Below are 16,168 nucleotides of genomic sequence, written 5' to 3' on the forward strand. Positions count from 1 at the left end.
AATATTCTCTCCCGGGCTCCCCAGACAAGGGCTCCCTCGCGTCCCAGCCGTCATTAAATTTTAATTATCATCCCAGGCTCGAGCAAGGAAAGGGGAGGAAGACTGTCCACCTAATTACAACAGATTAAAAAAGAGCCCTTTAGAGTCGTCTTGTGCTTTGCCAATAGGTGATTATCAGTCGTCCCCCCCCCCATGTGCTGTATATTTAAATATAGACAGAATGTCACCTAGTGTACACTATAGATTTGCCCTCTGCGGAGATCCAAGTAAATACAATAAAGAACGGTCCTGTCGAAGAAGGGGGAGGGGGAGGGGGAGGGGGAGGGGGAGGGCCCACCCCACTGACATTAGCTTTGGGCGAGATTTGGCGAAAGATCAACAGTAGAGGCGACAGGGCTTCCTAATTAGGGCCCTGCAGTTAAGAGATGAAGCCTTTGATTGTCCCTAAAACAAAGCGCACGCGGGTCCCTTGGACGCTCCCAGTTCTGGGAGCTTTTGGCTTTGGCATTCTGAAAGGAGAGCACGTTTCCCTGGGCCTGGGCGCTCATGCCCAACCCCGTCCCTTTCTAAACATCTGATGAAAGGAAACAAACAGATTCCCGAAACTTCCCTGGCTGTGCCATAATTCGTGAGTATAGATAGAAAGGTTTGGGTCTCCAGAGAGCGGTTTAAAGGGCAAATGTCTGTCTTTTTCTTTCTTTCTTTCCCTCTCTCTCCGTCTTTCTCCCTCTCCCAATTTTGACTTTCTAAGCAGCTTCTTATTATCTCCTCCCCACTTAATTGTGTTTCCATTCTGTGCAAGCGAAAGAGAATGCCTGGCTCACAGGGGAGCTGCCACGCGCCTACAGACTGGGGACGTCTAGCGCAGCCTCGCTGTGGCAAAGTTAATTTCAATTCCCGGGGAGGGTTTCACATTCCAGCTCACTGTGACCCGCAGTAATTAGCTGAGATAACGAATGATTACTTACTTATTCCTTGTAATTATCTGGATTTAATAATTCGCTGTGTAATTTATTAATTCGCCCATAATAGCCTTTAAGTGAATGGCTCATTTAAGAGGGCCGAGAGGAAGCGCCGCAGCCGACACGGTTCCGCGCCTCTTCTGCTCTTCCTCGCGGGTTCCAAGGCCAGGCTTAGGCGGGGACTCGAAAATGTCTGTCTGGATCCTTTTGATGTTCATTCTGCAGAGGTATGTTGTTGTTGCCATGCCTCTTCCTCAACCACATTTGCTGTTGTTTTTTTTCACTATGGGTTACATCCATCAGTTCTCTATCCACCATAGCTGCGTGATTTCCATAGATACCAGGTCGTTGGAGAATCCGCAATAGCGAGGACAGAAGGCCCCTTTGTCAGTACGTGAAAGGGTTAATAGGGCAGGGCTGAGCGGCTCTTTCTGTTGGATGCTTATCTTAATAAACACGTGTTGTTCGGTAATAATTCCCAGAAATCTACTATGGTTATTTATGAAGCGCTCTGTACTTTATTTCGAAAACTCTAACATAAATGTTACGTTCTGACCCAGGCGAATCCGCACCGAAGTTTTGCTCGCCTTAGTGGCCGTTCCTCGCCCGTCTCTCTCCCTGCGCCTGATCTGTCTGATGTGAAAATGGAGGAAAGTGAACCTCATTACAGAAGCAACATGCCAACAGAACCGAAACTTCAGAACACTTAACCGAAAGTAGCACTCGAAAAGGAGGGGAGAATCTCCTGCCTAAATATGCTGCGCTTCTTCCTTAGATCGTTTCTCTAGCTCTTAACAACCACCCAGTGGCCGGGACGCCCTCCTCCGTCCCGAGAGCTGGCAAATGAGTCTCGGCAATTGATACACAGCGATCCCGCCTGGTTTGATTGATGGACCAGAGACATCCAGTGAATATCAGGCCCTCGAGTTGTTGTTGTTGTTTTTAAGCCACCCGAAGTCTTTTCATAATCGGGACTGGTAGAGGCACAGAGCTGTAAGGGGTGGACTTCGAAACGACCCATTCTTCCCTTTCAGCCTCAGAGGCCGCTGTCTTTTAAATAACTACCTATCCGGCCAATTCACCTTTTGGGGTCGTACTCCTTTCCACTTTATACAACAAGAAACATGTTTTCATTTGAGAAAATGGTATAGCCAAGAACAGACAATTAATTCCGGCGACTGCCTTTATGTTGAAAGGTCTGTCATTAACATGGGATTCACACCTCGAAAGAAAGCGTAAATAGAAATATACTTTGAACACAGGATCCTGAATGAACCCAGGACGAAGGACGATTTACTGTCCCATTGATGGTGAAATGACAACCCTGTGATCTTCGGCTCCATTTTATCAAGCCGCGATATTAACCCTTCTGCAGGGCCTCCTTTCTATTCTAATCTCTGGCGTATGTAAAGGCTAAGAAGTTATCTCAGTTCAAAGAAAAATCAAGCGATTTCCTTGTCACACTCTGCTCTCCCTGAATTCTTTCCTCTCCTCTGTCTTGGTATTTTGTTTTGCTAAACGCAGTTGTAGTAAATTCACATGTGAGCATATTTTCCAAGATCAAATGATATTTCGTTTAGATTTCTGAATCCCTATAGCAAAAACCTGCCACATTCATCTCCCTCTGTCTCAGCTCCCCCCCCCCCCGCTCACTCCGCCTCCCCCCCCCCCAGTGAGGGAAGAGACAGCCTCTGGCAACGTGTCAAGATTGAACTGAGAGGGTGAGAGCGCCGAGGAGCTGTCCGTAGTGCTGAAAAGCCCTGGCGGCAGGGATCATATAGGCTGCTGCTGCTGCAATATCACCATTGTCGCAGAAAATCAAAGGGAATAAAGTGGAAAGGGAGGGGCGTGAGGGTCTTTCAGCCCTCTCAATTTCCATTGTAAATGCATGGCACAACCTTTTTACTTACATACTTCCCTTGCACTCCTCTCAGCCCCTACCTCCGTGTTAAAATCGCATTTTACAAGCAAATTGTGTCTTACTAGCCTAAACCTGTTGGGAAGGAACTGTGAAGAAACCCACCAGCCCCTTTCTAGCAGAAGAAACAGTCCCTCTGTTCAGCTCTCACTACATCAAAGATCTCATCTCCTAGGGCAACAGGGTTACCTATTTACACACAGCGGTTTGATCCTAAAGGAGAAATTCTGTTCTAGATGCAAGTCTTTCTGTGAATAGCTAGTTATTTACAGTGTAAGAGGCAGCACAATTCTGCCGGGTGTTTAGATATTTCCTTCAGGCCTGTCTTTTGATGGCTTGGCATCATTTTAATTTAGCTCTTGATCCGGGCAATCCGGGGCCTCCTATGAAACACAGGGGTTGCTTTAGCAGATGGAGGGTGGAAAATCCTTCCTCCCCCCCTTCTTTCCCTGAGGCACCTTTGCTCTCTTTAAATGGAAGCAAGTCTTACCAAAGTTATGTACACAATAAAGGTTTGAGTCATTTCTTTTCATATTTAAATCCAGGAACCTTGCTCTCTAAACCTTACACTTTCCTCCATGAGTAGTGAAGAATTATTTGGGAATTAAATTGTGTCAGTTGAATCCTGGCAATGGTGAGTGCCTCGAACTCTACAGTAAAACAATGTGGACACGTAAACCAACCGGTCTTTCTCTTGTCTCTCCCCGCCCTGAATCTGTCTCTCTCCCTCTTGATCTCCCTGTTTATGCACCTGGCACTATGGCGTGTGTGAGGAGCTCCTGGGACGCCCCCTGTCCTACTCATCATTCCCTGCTAGGAAGACGGGCTAATTGAATAGCTCCCTTCCAAGGTCCCTGAGCTCCTTTCCCCAGCCGCCATGTCCTGGACTTGCAATCCAGCCCTCTGAACTGATGCTTCCTGCGGAGATGTCATTCCTCACCTGTCTGAGCCATAAGTGTAAATCACAGAGTTGGACGCAGACTACATTTTCTGCTAAAGGGAGGGTAATTTCCAATGATTACTCCCCCCCCCCCATCCCATGAACCAGTTTTTGGAGATCTGGACTGCAATGGGGGGAAGGGGCAGGAAAGTTCAGCTGATAGAGAACTTAGTCTAGATCTCACCCATTGGGCAAAACAATCCTGCAAGAAATTCACTCCTCAATAAATAACAGTTAAAATAATCCGTCTGCCTCCTAGCTTGCATTTGAAATACTTTGGTCAAAGGAACTATCTACAAAGAGTCACTGTATGGTTAATACAGCGAAAGCGGGAGGAAATATTGCTGGTTACCATGACATTTACAAATAAATATTTTAAGGATTATAGGCTATATATATATACATAATGTCTTGGTTCCAATTCAGGAACTTTTTAAATGGATGGGAGAAACAAAGGAACTCAAAAAACATTTTTGTCAATAAAACGTTAAAATCTTTTTTTTTAATGAAAGACAATCAAACAACATTTTAAATAACTTAATACATTACCATAATAAATAAACCTTCTATTAACAAAAAACAAATTAATCATTATAATGTACAGAAGAAAGGCTTCAAATAGCCTTGGAACATAACAGCAATACAGCAAAATCTGTAAGAATATAACTGTATGTGCATCAATTATGAATTATTTACAATACACAGTGGTACCGCAATCTAAGTACCTTGGGAGGGGGGAAGGGGGATCGTTTCAAAAGAATTGTACCAAACAATGTGGATTTACAAACAGTGCACTATCTCCCTTGCACACATCTCTCTCTCCCTCTCTCTCTCATTCTCTTTCCCTCTAATATATACTTTTGGCTTTTGTACAAATAAACCTTCAAAATAATGCAAACCTACAGCAGTCAAAGAAAATAAAGACTAAGCAGCAGATCCAAACACTGATGAGAAATTCTGTTTAAATCTAGAAGACAATACCTTGATAAAGGAATTCTAAAGCAACAAGCCCACCACACCATCACCTATTCAAGTGCATCTTCTCAAAGTGTGGGGTGGCGACAATCTGGGAATCCCCATTAAATATGTAACGCAGTCAACAAATACCTCCTTGAACGAGTGAGTCAGTCTACACAAACAACGCAGTACAGCCACTATAGAGCGAGAACTCCTTACAAATAAGAATACTTGCTAGAGAAATAGTTTAATTTCAGGTGACAATATACAGATGGTCAAAAGGAAGGGTTACTAGTTTGTTTGTTTTAAGAAAGGGAAAAGTTCGGGTTCATAAACTGTAGCAACCAACACAAAAGAATGAATTTACAGGAACTGTACTTTTCTTTTACTTTTGTCTAGACTTTGATGAAAGAGGTGCAATTAATTAGGATGCGCACAAAATGAAGTGAGTAGAGAGAGAAAATAATTTACAGGGGTTTGTTTGGCAGTAATCTAATAATAGCTCTTAAGATCTGTGAACACAAGATCGGCTCTTTCCCTCAGCATTTTCACTTCAGAGAAGGAAATGGATTATAACCACAATAAAAATATAGATATATTTATAGATATAGATAAATTTATAATATGCAGTGTAATCGCAGAAAACCTGCCATCTTTTTATTTCTTAAAAAAACCAAAATACTTTTGAGATGCCTCTCTTATGGTATTCAACTACAGGTCAAAGTGTCAGTCACTAAGTTTATGTTTTCTTTTCTGAAAAATAGCTGCAAAGTGTACTCTTACATCTGAATAAAGGTGATGTCTTTAAGAATAAAAACAACTCTTACTTGATACGTCTTCCATCCTCTATAAAGATTTCTGCCTTCACAAAACCAGTCTCTGTCTTTGACACGGAGCCTTCAGGGCGGCCAACTTTCTTAAACTTGACACTTTACTTCTCCATTCACAGTTTGCCAACAGGTCTGGAGTCTGGCTCTCTTCTCCAGTATTGTTCTTCTCCCCCTCCCAGAAAGGGAAACGGCTTGTTGACTGCGGGGGCTCGTTTGCTTGGAAGCAGACAAGATCCCCCAAGGCTTTAAATCCCCGCGGAATATTTCATCCGCTTCTGTTTCTGTCTCTGGTTACAGAACCAGACCCGGACCACGTTCTTCTTGAGGTCCAGTTTCTCCGCAATGGCCGCTATCTTTTCTGAGGAAGGACGCGGCTGGATGGCGAAATAGGCTTCCAGAGACCTCTTCTCGGGAGCCGCGATGGAAGTGCGTTTCCTTTTCTTCTCTGCCCCGTTGAAGAGCTCTGGCTTGGTCAGCTTTTCTCGGTGTGATTTCTCTGCCTCTTCCAGCCACGCTTGTAAAATGGGCTTGAGGGCGATCATGTTGTTGTGGGACAAAGTGAGCGATTCGAATCTGCAGATAGTGCTTTGGCTTAGGGATCCCACCCCGGGGATCTTGAGGTTGGCCAGCGCGGATCCCACGTCCGCCTGGGTCACCCCTAGCTTGATCCTTCTCTGCTTGAACCGCTCGGCGAAGGCTTCCAAATCGCGTGGGTCCGCGTCCACGTCGCTCATGCAGCCCATGTGGGAAGGCAGCCCGTGGGCGTGGGCCATGCTGAGGGCCGCCTGGTGCATTGGGTTCATGCTGGCCATGTGGGGCGCATGGCCCGGCGTGGAGACCACCGAGCCATCGGGCCCCGTCATGGCCCCCAGCGCCAGCCCCGGGGTGATGTGCTCCAAGAGCTCCCCCTCCAGCGCCTGGTGCGGCTGGTGGTGGTGATGGTGGTGGTGGTGGTGATGGTGGGTGCCGGAGAGGGCGGAGGGGTGCGAGATGGGCACCGAGGACGAGGAGGCGGCCGAGGTGCAAGGGATGGTGTTCATGGTGTGGTAGGTGGCGTCGGGCTTGAACGGGCTGTGGTGCGGCGGGTGGTGGTGGTGGTGGCTCTTGCCGGGGGAGACGATGTCCACCGCCGCCAGGGCTTCCGCGCGGGCCAGCAGGCTCTCGTCCAGACCGCCGAATATGTTGCTCTGCAATGGCAAACAGAAGGCACACATTACTGCTGCCGCCGGGAGCGCCGCCGCCGCCTCCCTCCTCTGCCTGCCATCCCAGCCAGCCCCGGCCCCAGCCCCAGGGACGGGCCAAGAGGGTGGACGGCGAGGCGGCAGATGGGCGCGGGGAAGCCAGGGAGAGGGGCAAGAGGGAGGCGGGGGGGGGGGGGGCCGCCCGGCGGGAAGCTCCCCGGTCCGGGGCTCCCCCCTCGGCACTCACTGCCCGGTCATCCGGCTGCCTGCGCGGGGCGGGGGGGGGGGGAGAAAGAGAGGAGAGGAAGCCCTGCGGTTGCCTGGCCTCGCCTGGCCGGCCTTGCCCTGGGGCCGCTGGGGCGGGGGCTGGGGCGGGGGACGTACCGGCGGGGTGGGCAGGCAGGCGCGGCGCAGGGCCTCGGCGGTGCTGGTGCTGCTGGTGCTGCTGGTGCTGCTGCTCGGGGCGCTGCTCCGTCCGCTGGCGCCGCTGCCGGCGCTGGTGCTGCTGGGCGAGCTGGCCGAGGGCGCGGCGGCCGACGAGGTGCAGGGCGAGGCGGAGTGCAGGGCCGAGTACTTGGGCTCGTGCAGGCCGCCCCCGCCGCCCCCTCCGCCGCCGCCGCCGCCGCCGTGGGCCATGCCGAAGGGCTGCTTGCTGTTGAGCGACATCATCATCATCGTGGCCGCCGGCGGAGGGGCCGCCGAGGCGGGGAACCAGCGCGCCAAAGTTGCCTCCGACGCTGCCTGCCCGGGAGCGCCCGACCCACCGCCCGCCTCGCCGCCGCCCGACTGGCCCCGCCGCCGCCTCGCCGCGCGCTTTTGACTCGCCCCGGCCGGCCGGACCCCTCCTCTCCTTTCCCTTCCCCTCCCCGCCCAGCTCGGGGGGAAAGCGCCGCGCCGCGCTTCGCCTCCTGCCCGCCGGCCGGCCGGCCCCTCCCGTTCCTTGGGCGCCTCAGCCCCGCGCTGCGCGCCGGCCCCGCTGCCCGCCCTCGGTGCGGCTCGCCCGGCCCGGACAGGTGCCTCCCGCCCGCCCTGCCTGCCTGCCTGCCTGCCTGCCTCCCTCCCTCCCTCCCTCCCGCCAGAGCACCTCCGGCTGAGTGCGCGGCGCGAGTCTTGGGCGCTCCCTCTGTGGCCGGCTGCTCGGCGCCCATTGGATGGCGGCGCGGCTGGGGCTGACTCCGGGAGACGCATGCGTCCTGGCAGAGCGCGCGCGTGGCGGCGCCGGGGACCCAGCGAGGGGCGGGGGGGCGGGCCGAGTGAGGGGGGGCGCGTGCGGGGGGAGGGGGACGGGGGGGTGCTTGGGAGCGACCGGCCGGCTGCGCTGGGCCTGGCCGGGGAGGGGAGGGGAGGGAAGGGAGGGGCTCTGTCCCGCGCGCTCTTGTGCGGGCAGCCGGGGCGACTTCTTGGGGGCGGCAGAGGGAGCCAGCCGGGGCGGGGGGGGGGGGACCGGGAGCCCTTCGCGCCGAAGGAGGGCCGTTCTTTCGCCGCCGGAGAGAAGGGCCGGGGAGGGGGGAAGGGGAGGGGGTCCGGGAGAACTCTTTGCGCAGGTGCAGCCCTGGATGCCCCCCCTAGCCCCGGGAACGGCTGGCTGGCGCCGGGGTTGAGCCTGCCGCGCACGGGCTCTTGGGAACTCCGCGCCCAGCCCGGCAGCGGCGGCTGCTCCTCTCCCTCCCTCTCCCCCCGCCGCCTGCCTGCCTGGCTGCCTGCCTCTCCCTCTCCGGCCGTCACCTTTGTTCGTCGCTTCCTTTCTGGGCCGCCCCCGCTGGAGCTGAAGACCTCGAGGGGCGGCGGGGGATGGGGGGGGGGCAGGGCTGGTATAGCCGAGCTCGGGCCGGCCCCGGGTGATGCTCCCGCCAGTCGTCCCCCCCCCCCAGGCTTTCTCGGTGGCCACCTGCGGGGAGGGAACTCCCCGGGGGGCAAGGGGGGCATGGGGGAGAACCGGACCCCGGGAGTTGGGATCGTCCTCCTCTCCCTAGAACCGGCTCCGTCAGATTGCACCCAACCCAGGAGCCAGGCTCAGGTTAAAGGCGGTGGGTTTTCATCCTACTACCCGGAGCCTGTGGTTCTGTCAATGGGATGCATTTCGTCTTCAGAATGAACCGGTGCTGTCCGCCCGCCTGCGCGTGAAGGCTGCAGACTGACATTTCAATACCACCCAGCCTCCTTTTGTGTGCGCTTTAAGTTTGCGCTTCCATAAGTGCTTAGGCGTTTAATTTCTCACGCCAAACGGGAGGCTTTGTAATTTTCAGGGAAACAGAACACACACACACAAAAAAATCCATTGTATCAGCTCTCACTGTCGCCAGCTCAAAGAAATTAAATAAATCAAAGTTAAAAGCTTGAGTATCATTTAATTATTGTGCGAATAGCGCTTGGAAAGGAGTGGAACAACATCTCTAAACAAATTATGGCCGGGCCAGGAAGGAATTATTAGATTGAAATTTCATTTAGGCTCGGGAGACACAGCGCTTCAATATGTAATCTGTTATGCCTCATCTGATTTGTATGCTTAATTCAGCTTGACGAATTTATTAGTTTTCATAATAGTAAAAAAAATGCAGCAGCACTATGGGCTAATGCATTGTGTGTACTATAAATTGTATGTAACCGTTGAAAGGCTGAAGTCTATAGAAATCTTTTATTAATGACAATACACGGGGGGGGGGGGAGCAGATTCTCGCAAGCCTTTAAGGAGTCCACGCCAGCCCTCCACGCGGGGCTTTCTTGGTAGGCTATTAACATATCGTCATACTAATTAGGCTACTTCATCAGTGATATAATTTCAAACTTTAAATTATGTTCTAATTAACAAGGGTTGTCCAATTTGCTTAATCTTCAAAAGGCTTTTGGCTTGTCTAATTAGTCTAAACTATTGAGCATCTCAAATGCCTAATAAAAATTCCATAGATAATATTTTCTTATTTTCACTTATTATAACTAGTTAAGTTTACAAGAAACAATTTGAAGGTCAGGAAGAGGAAATGGCAGGCCGGAGTCCTCCAGCCTTTAGTTCAAGCTACTATGTTCCGTTTTTGTGTAAATTACAGGTACAACATTCCTAGCAAAAATAATAAACTTATACTTTATTTCAACAGAGCATTGAGACTGGAAAACCAAAGGCCAAGGTAAAATTACTAATAGATTTAAACATCAAATTACTTCCTAATGTCTCAGATGAACAGAACAATCTGAACTTAATTCCTAGCTCTCGAGTGAACTTTGAGTTTAAAACCCTCTTTTAAAAATATTTAACCCCCTGTATTGGGTTTAATTACTTGCACTAGTTGTTTTAATGTATGCTGTCGCATGGGAGAACAGAGAATGCATATCGTTAATACGAATTAATCTTGATTTTAATAGCAACTGACAACTGATCTCCAAAATGCTAAACACTTGTCACCACTTCCTATGGTAAATAAGGGTTTTTAATATATTCATGAAATAAAGAGAACACGATTTAAATAAGTGGGAAAACTTTGTTTGGTGCTACATTTAGCAAAGATTATTTAAACAATGCACTCTCCAAGGCCTTATTTTCTGAAGGTCTATGCAGGGAGGAGGTTGCTATATTCGGGTTATTAATACAGATTAGCTGTCCACTTTCTTTTCGGTGTACTAAACGGTGTACTAGCCATGTACATGTACATAGGCAAGGATTTGCACAACTTAAGTGGGCTCAGGATTCCAGTCTTTGCCGTTGAATGAGGATTATCTTTTTAAAATGATTCCCAGTTATGCGGATCTAAGCTCCCTCTTTTTGGAAGAAAACGCATAGAGACAAAACTACAGCCCACAGAGTACACCGCCCCTGTCACGTGCACGTGTCCAAAGCCAAACACAAAATGGGGCCATGTAAACAAACACCTCCTGCCGTGTTGCGGTCTCCTAGTCTTTTAGCAGGGATCAGAAACATAGCGGTCAGAAAAGGAGAAGATACTCTACAGTGGTAATGCCATCATTTGACTTTATTGAGGTGAAGCTCTCTTAAAGATGGGGGGATTGTCCTCCTTGCAGTCAAGAGGTACCCGGTACTAGCTTCCCGGCACCCAAGAGCCCAACTGCCTGCCAAGGATTCTCTCTGGCATTCTGAGGGAGAAAGCAGGAGTCGTCGGAGCCAGGGCTGTTACTAACCGCAGGCCCGACTGAGATGTTGTTGATGCTGCATTCGTGACACCGTTTTCTCCCAGTCTTGTGGATTCGCCGGCGAAAAGCAGGAGGCACCACCCTGGCAAAGGCCCCCAGCGCTGTGGGTCGTGGGTGGCGGCCTCTTTGTCTGACTGCTGCCTGCGCCACGGACTCACCGGAGGCAGATGTGAGGGGCAGCTGTCCCAAAGCGGTGGCAAGCCTCCCCGTGCCAGCGGAGGCAGGACTGCCTCTGCAAGCCCTCCGAGGCCATTCGTCTTCCTGGAGGCTCGCCACACAAATGGGCTTGCCTAAATAAAATTAACCCCCCCCCTTCCATTCCCTGACCCACAGAGACATCAGGGGAGAAATCAGTGTCGCCTCTCATGTACTCCTGCTCTGATTTATGATTAAAATTTAAAGCAACGCATTCATATTTTACTGAACCTAATGCGCCGGATGAAATTTTAATCCATTAAGATGCAGGCTATACTTTTAGGAAGTCCTGCCTTTGTCTTCCAGCGAGGAGTCGAGTTCAGTTATGACTGTGGCCGCCAGTTGTGGACAACGCAGCCCTTCGACGCCCTGCCTGTTTTATGGCAATGAGCTCGCGCGGGTCGGCAGCGCCTCCAGGCTCTTCTCCTGTAGCGCGCGGGGTGTTGGCCCACAGGCGCCCCGCTGCCCCGTTCCCGGCCGACGAGCCTGCTCCGACACCATTTATTCCAGTCATCTCCCCGCCCCTCTTGCCACGGGGTGAGGCTTCAGGGGCACGGGTCGGAGCTGGCGCATGACAAGGCCCTGAGCGCTGCGCTCGACGGGACGGCGGACTTCGGAAGGAGTCAGCACCCTGGACAGCGAAGAGCGGCGGCCGCTTCTCTCGCGCTATTGGCCAACGGGAAGCGAGAGCGAGGGGCTCCGTCGGCGCCGCCCCTCTTGCGGGCCAACCTCTGGGAGAGAGCCCGCCCCCGGGAGAGACGCCCTCTCCTCGCGCGCGCCATCGGGGGCAATCAATGGGGACCCCGCAGGCAATTGCGGCGGCGGCGGCATAGCCGGTTCATGTCGAGGTCAGAAGCCTCCTCGCCAGCTGTTGTTAGCCCAAGAAGCTGCGGGATCCTTCCACGGGACGGGATCCAGTTTAGATCAAGCGCGGGCTTGCAAGGCGCTAAAGCGGGGACAGGGAGAAGGGCGATCTGCTCCGCGCCTTCTGCGGAAAGCTAAAATCAGGAACCCAGAGGCCCCCCGCTTTCCTGCGCGAGGCCAGAGCGGTCTAGCCCCCGGACTTCCGCAGGCTCACCCAGAGCGGCCGGCCAGGGGTCTGGGGAGGTGGTGTTCGCTCCGGCCCCTTCGGAAGGGCAGACATGACGACCTCCCCCCCAGAATCCCTGCGAGGAAAAGAGTGATTTTTCGCAATCCAAGCGCTACATCAGCGACCCCCAATTAGGACACGTTTTGAACCCATCGGGAAAGCCGAGGCCACTTCCTGTGGGTCTGGGACGGGAATCAGGCCAGCGTGCTCCGTGTTCTCGGATCGTGGGCTCAAGCCGGCCGTTTGGCCTTCGGCTCCTCCGCGCCCAGGCCAGCATCGCCGGAGCCCTCTGCCGCCCGCCCGCCCGCTCAGTGGAGGCCGGCCAGCCACGGCCCGCGCAAGGTCTGGCTCCGGCTGTGCTAGCGCCCGAGAAGGCATTGCCGTTGTCGGGGCAGCTCCTGGGCCGGCCCTCCGCCGAAGTGGGAAAGGCTGGGAAAGGGCCGGCCACTTCGACCTGCAACGCCTCGCCTCGCCCCCCGGCAGACTTTCTAAAAAAGTTCCGGGTGTTGCATCTGTGAAGGCGGGCCCAGCCCTTCTGGTGGGAAAAGGTCCTTTCTGCGTTCCTCCCCTGCCTCCGGCTTCAGCCATAAAGATCCAGATAAATAAAATAATGAAGAAAGCAGGCAAGCACGAAGCCCATGCACGGGCCCTTCCCCCGGCAGGGAGAGGCGGGGGAGCCCCCTAACCCGGGTGAGGTTTCCGCTCTGCTCCGGCCCGGACCTCCCCAGCGGCCGCCGCCCGAGGAGCGGAGGCCCGACCCAGGCCAAGGCGCCCTCTTTGCAGCGGCGTCCGAGGCCGGCTGAGCGTGGAGTCTGAGCAGTGGGCGCCGGAGGGCAGCCTGCCGAGCCAGCCGCCATCCCCGGCGCCCTCGCCCCACAGCGGCCCGGGAGAGCCCCGGGCTCTGCGGCCGCCGAATGTGCCTTTCCTCAAGTGAAGTCAAGTCACGACATCAAACTTCAAGTACGGAGCGATCAATGAAGCTTTTTGCAGTCGGAGGCGCCTGGAGTTGCCCGGCACTCGCCGAAATGCAAGAAATCGAAACTTAATTACTTGAAAGAAATCCAGAAATCCCTCTCTGCATAATTTAGCCCGAGTTGGGGGGGGGGGGCGGAGGGAGAGAGCTTGTGTGGAAGGGGGGCTTGGGGACACTCGGCCACTTGTCCCCCCCCCCCGGCCCGGTGGTCTCCGCAGCCGCTTCCGAACCGCCCGCGGTTGCCTTCCTGGGCTCCACCAGAGCCTCTTTCTGCCAAGGGGAGGGGGCGGGTGGAGCTGACAAAGCTCTCGCGGCGGGGGGGGGGGGGGAGATTCACAGAATTCACAGAATTCTCTCTCCCCCCCTCCCACCCCCCCTGCTTTCTCTTGCTTCTGATGGCTAAAAAAGGAAAATCCCCCGCTACCCCTGGAAAATACTGTTTCTCTAACCCCTCCTCCTTTGGACCGCGATTGTGCAGGTTGCCATTTGGAAAGGAAGTCCGAATCAGTTTCTCATGCCAAGGTCCAAAAGACCCTGCCAAGTTCAGAGGATGCCTTTCTAGAGTAGCCATTTCGCTGGGAGGGCCTTCAGGAGCTCTCTTGTTCTCCAGGAGGTTCACTGGGGAATTGTCTACCCTGAGTTCATCTTTCCGGGATGGAAGAATCCCCTGGGTCTGCGCCTGAAGTTTCTGCAAACTCAACCAGTTCTTTGCTAGGCTTGCAAGAAAGGGTGGCTTGAGTGAGGTTTTTTCTCTGTCGAGGGAGACCATCCAGCTGGCCTAAGAGCTTAAATTTAGAAATGGGTGCTGGTGGTGGTGGTGGGGTGTGTGTGTGTGTGTGTGTGGGGGTGAATCCCAAGGATACTGGGGCTGGATCCACCTGGGTCTCTCCTGCATTTATTAGCACTACTTGAAAATCTGCTGCTTCGCAGCTAACTTTATGCTGTGCTACTCTCCGAATTTGAACTAATGTTATGAAAGAATGAAAAATGCACTGGGGAGCTCCCTGGAAACCCAAGTACGTTTTTATTTAAGGCACATTAGCAAAAATATAATGTAAAAAGTGAAGGGATCTAACAAAACCATTAATAATTAAAAAATAATTACAGATAGTCTGTCCTTACTATTCATAACCATTCAGCACCTCAGACAAAGGAAATGGAATATGCTTAGTGCAAGAGAGATGTGAGCACACTGCTAATCAGAAATTAGCCACGGACCATAATTGCCCCGTTGGTCCAAGAGGATGAGCATGCAGGGTGGACCGGGGGCTGATCTTTGAGCAGGCCTCTTTGTGGGCATACGGCCTCCTTGGTGGCACAGACCTTGCCAGGAAGCAGCCAATACCAATATCAATGCTCTGGTGTATATCAGAAAAATTAGCTATTCATCTAGGCATTTGATCACTTCAGGTAGAGAACAGCTGCATGCTTGCAAGCCGTTTAACACTTCAAATGCACCCATCAAGCCAAGCATTGGCCTATGGGGGGGCTGCAATCCACTCTAATGTTTCAAAAAACTCAACTCCCCACTCATAGCCACCATCTGCATTCAACAAGGTTTGTTTGTGGCCAGTTCCTCAGGGTGCCTTTCAAGCTTTTGTTTTAAGGCCTCCTTTAAAAGGAAACAAGGAAGATACCATGTTGGGAAAATACTCGCCTGCAGGAGGCAACCTGGGGTTTTTTATTGGGGGGGGGCTTAGAAAGAATCTTCCTGCCCATGTGGTTGGTCACCAAAGGCACAAAAGGCAGGGTCTGAGAAGAAACGTCTGCATGGTCCTTCTACCTCCTCAGTCCCTTGTGGCCCTTTGAAGTCAGCTCCTGACTATCTATGAATTCAGATGGGTTCATTTCATCTACAAAGTTACCCACATTAGGTACCCAGCACGGCTGCTCCCAAACTTCTCCTTCTTTTGACAGCATATGATTTTGTATGAAACGTTAGGAAGGTTCTAAACATCAGGTGATGCTTGCGAGGCTGAGGACATCCCCACAAGTCACCTGTGCAAAGCCAAGTGATCAGCTACTCCATATTCTTCATGATGCATCCCAGAGGGGAAGCAGGATCAACTCTTCACTTTGAGTGGGTTGGCTGGAATCAAATGAGATTTCTGGCTTCTGTAATGTGTTGGGCATCTGATGCAAAGACAAGAGACCACTTTGCTCTCAGAAACGACCTTTGCACTTGGCATATGGGAGGAGGAGGAAAGGCAGGGGCTGTTTCTCCTGTGCCACTTCCTGTCTGAAAAGTGGAAATGGCAATAAAGTGGTTCTTTTGCCAGACTCTCTCTGGCTGCCAAGACAGAAGGCCCAGCATCACTAATCTCAGCCTCTGTCAGTAATGGAACTGTTTTTGCAGGGACAAAGGTTTTGGAGTTTTGCAGCACATTGTAAACAGGCCTTTGATTGACTGTGATCCAAAGAAGCAGTTAGTATGTGTGCAAAGGGACCAAGAAAACATTCAGGCTTTCCTGGCAACCTTTGCCACTCCAGCTCTGATAGCAAGTGAACAAAGAGCTGTTCAGGTTTCTGTAACTAGGGCTGCTAAGGCAGAAGACACAGATATGGCTGGTTGCTCAAAGCATTTCCTGATGTATGCATGAATAGTTCAGAAGAAGAAGAAGAAGAGTTGGTTCTTATATGCCACTTTTCCCTACCCGAAGGAGGCTCAAAGCGGCTTACAGTCGCCTTCCCATTCCTCTCCCCACAACAGACACCCTGTGGGGTGGGTTCAGTTTCCCCATTCAGTTTCAGTGGGTTCAGTTTCAGTGGGTTCAGTTTCCCCATTCCAGTCTTTTCTTAATTTGATACACAAGGCTTTCCCCATTAACTTTCATGGAGAAAGATCTCTGTGTGTATTCCTTTATATGCAGTGATCTCCTCTCTCCACTGAAATGAATAGGACATTCATAGACAAACTACACACGGGCTTCTGGATTAGAACTCTAGGCTGGCACACAATGCTGGCTGGCATCCCGACTTTGC

At 52.2% G+C, this 16,168-nt stretch overlaps 1 protein-coding gene across 1 annotated transcript; it reads right to left on the reverse strand.

Moving 5' to 3' along the window:
* Nucleotides 1-4,369: 4,369 nt before the first annotated feature.
* On the reverse strand, nt 4,370-7,762 carry POU4F2 (POU class 4 homeobox 2). The gene is made up of 2 exons (XM_077300161.1): nt 7,173-7,762; nt 4,370-6,794 (listed from the first exon to the last, which is right to left on the reverse strand). Exons 1-2 carry the CDS (start codon nt 7,461-7,463, stop codon nt 5,853-5,855), a joined length of 1,233 nt encoding a protein of 410 aa, XP_077156276.1. The 5' UTR covers nt 7,464-7,762; the 3' UTR covers nt 4,370-5,852.
* Between the last annotated feature and the right edge of the window lie 8,406 nt (nt 7,763-16,168).

Source organism: Paroedura picta, chromosome 10 (genome assembly GCF_049243985.1).
Source record: "Paroedura picta isolate Pp20150507F chromosome 10, Ppicta_v3.0, whole genome shotgun sequence".
Lineage (NCBI taxonomy): Eukaryota > Metazoa > Chordata > Lepidosauria > Squamata > Gekkonidae > Paroedura > Paroedura picta.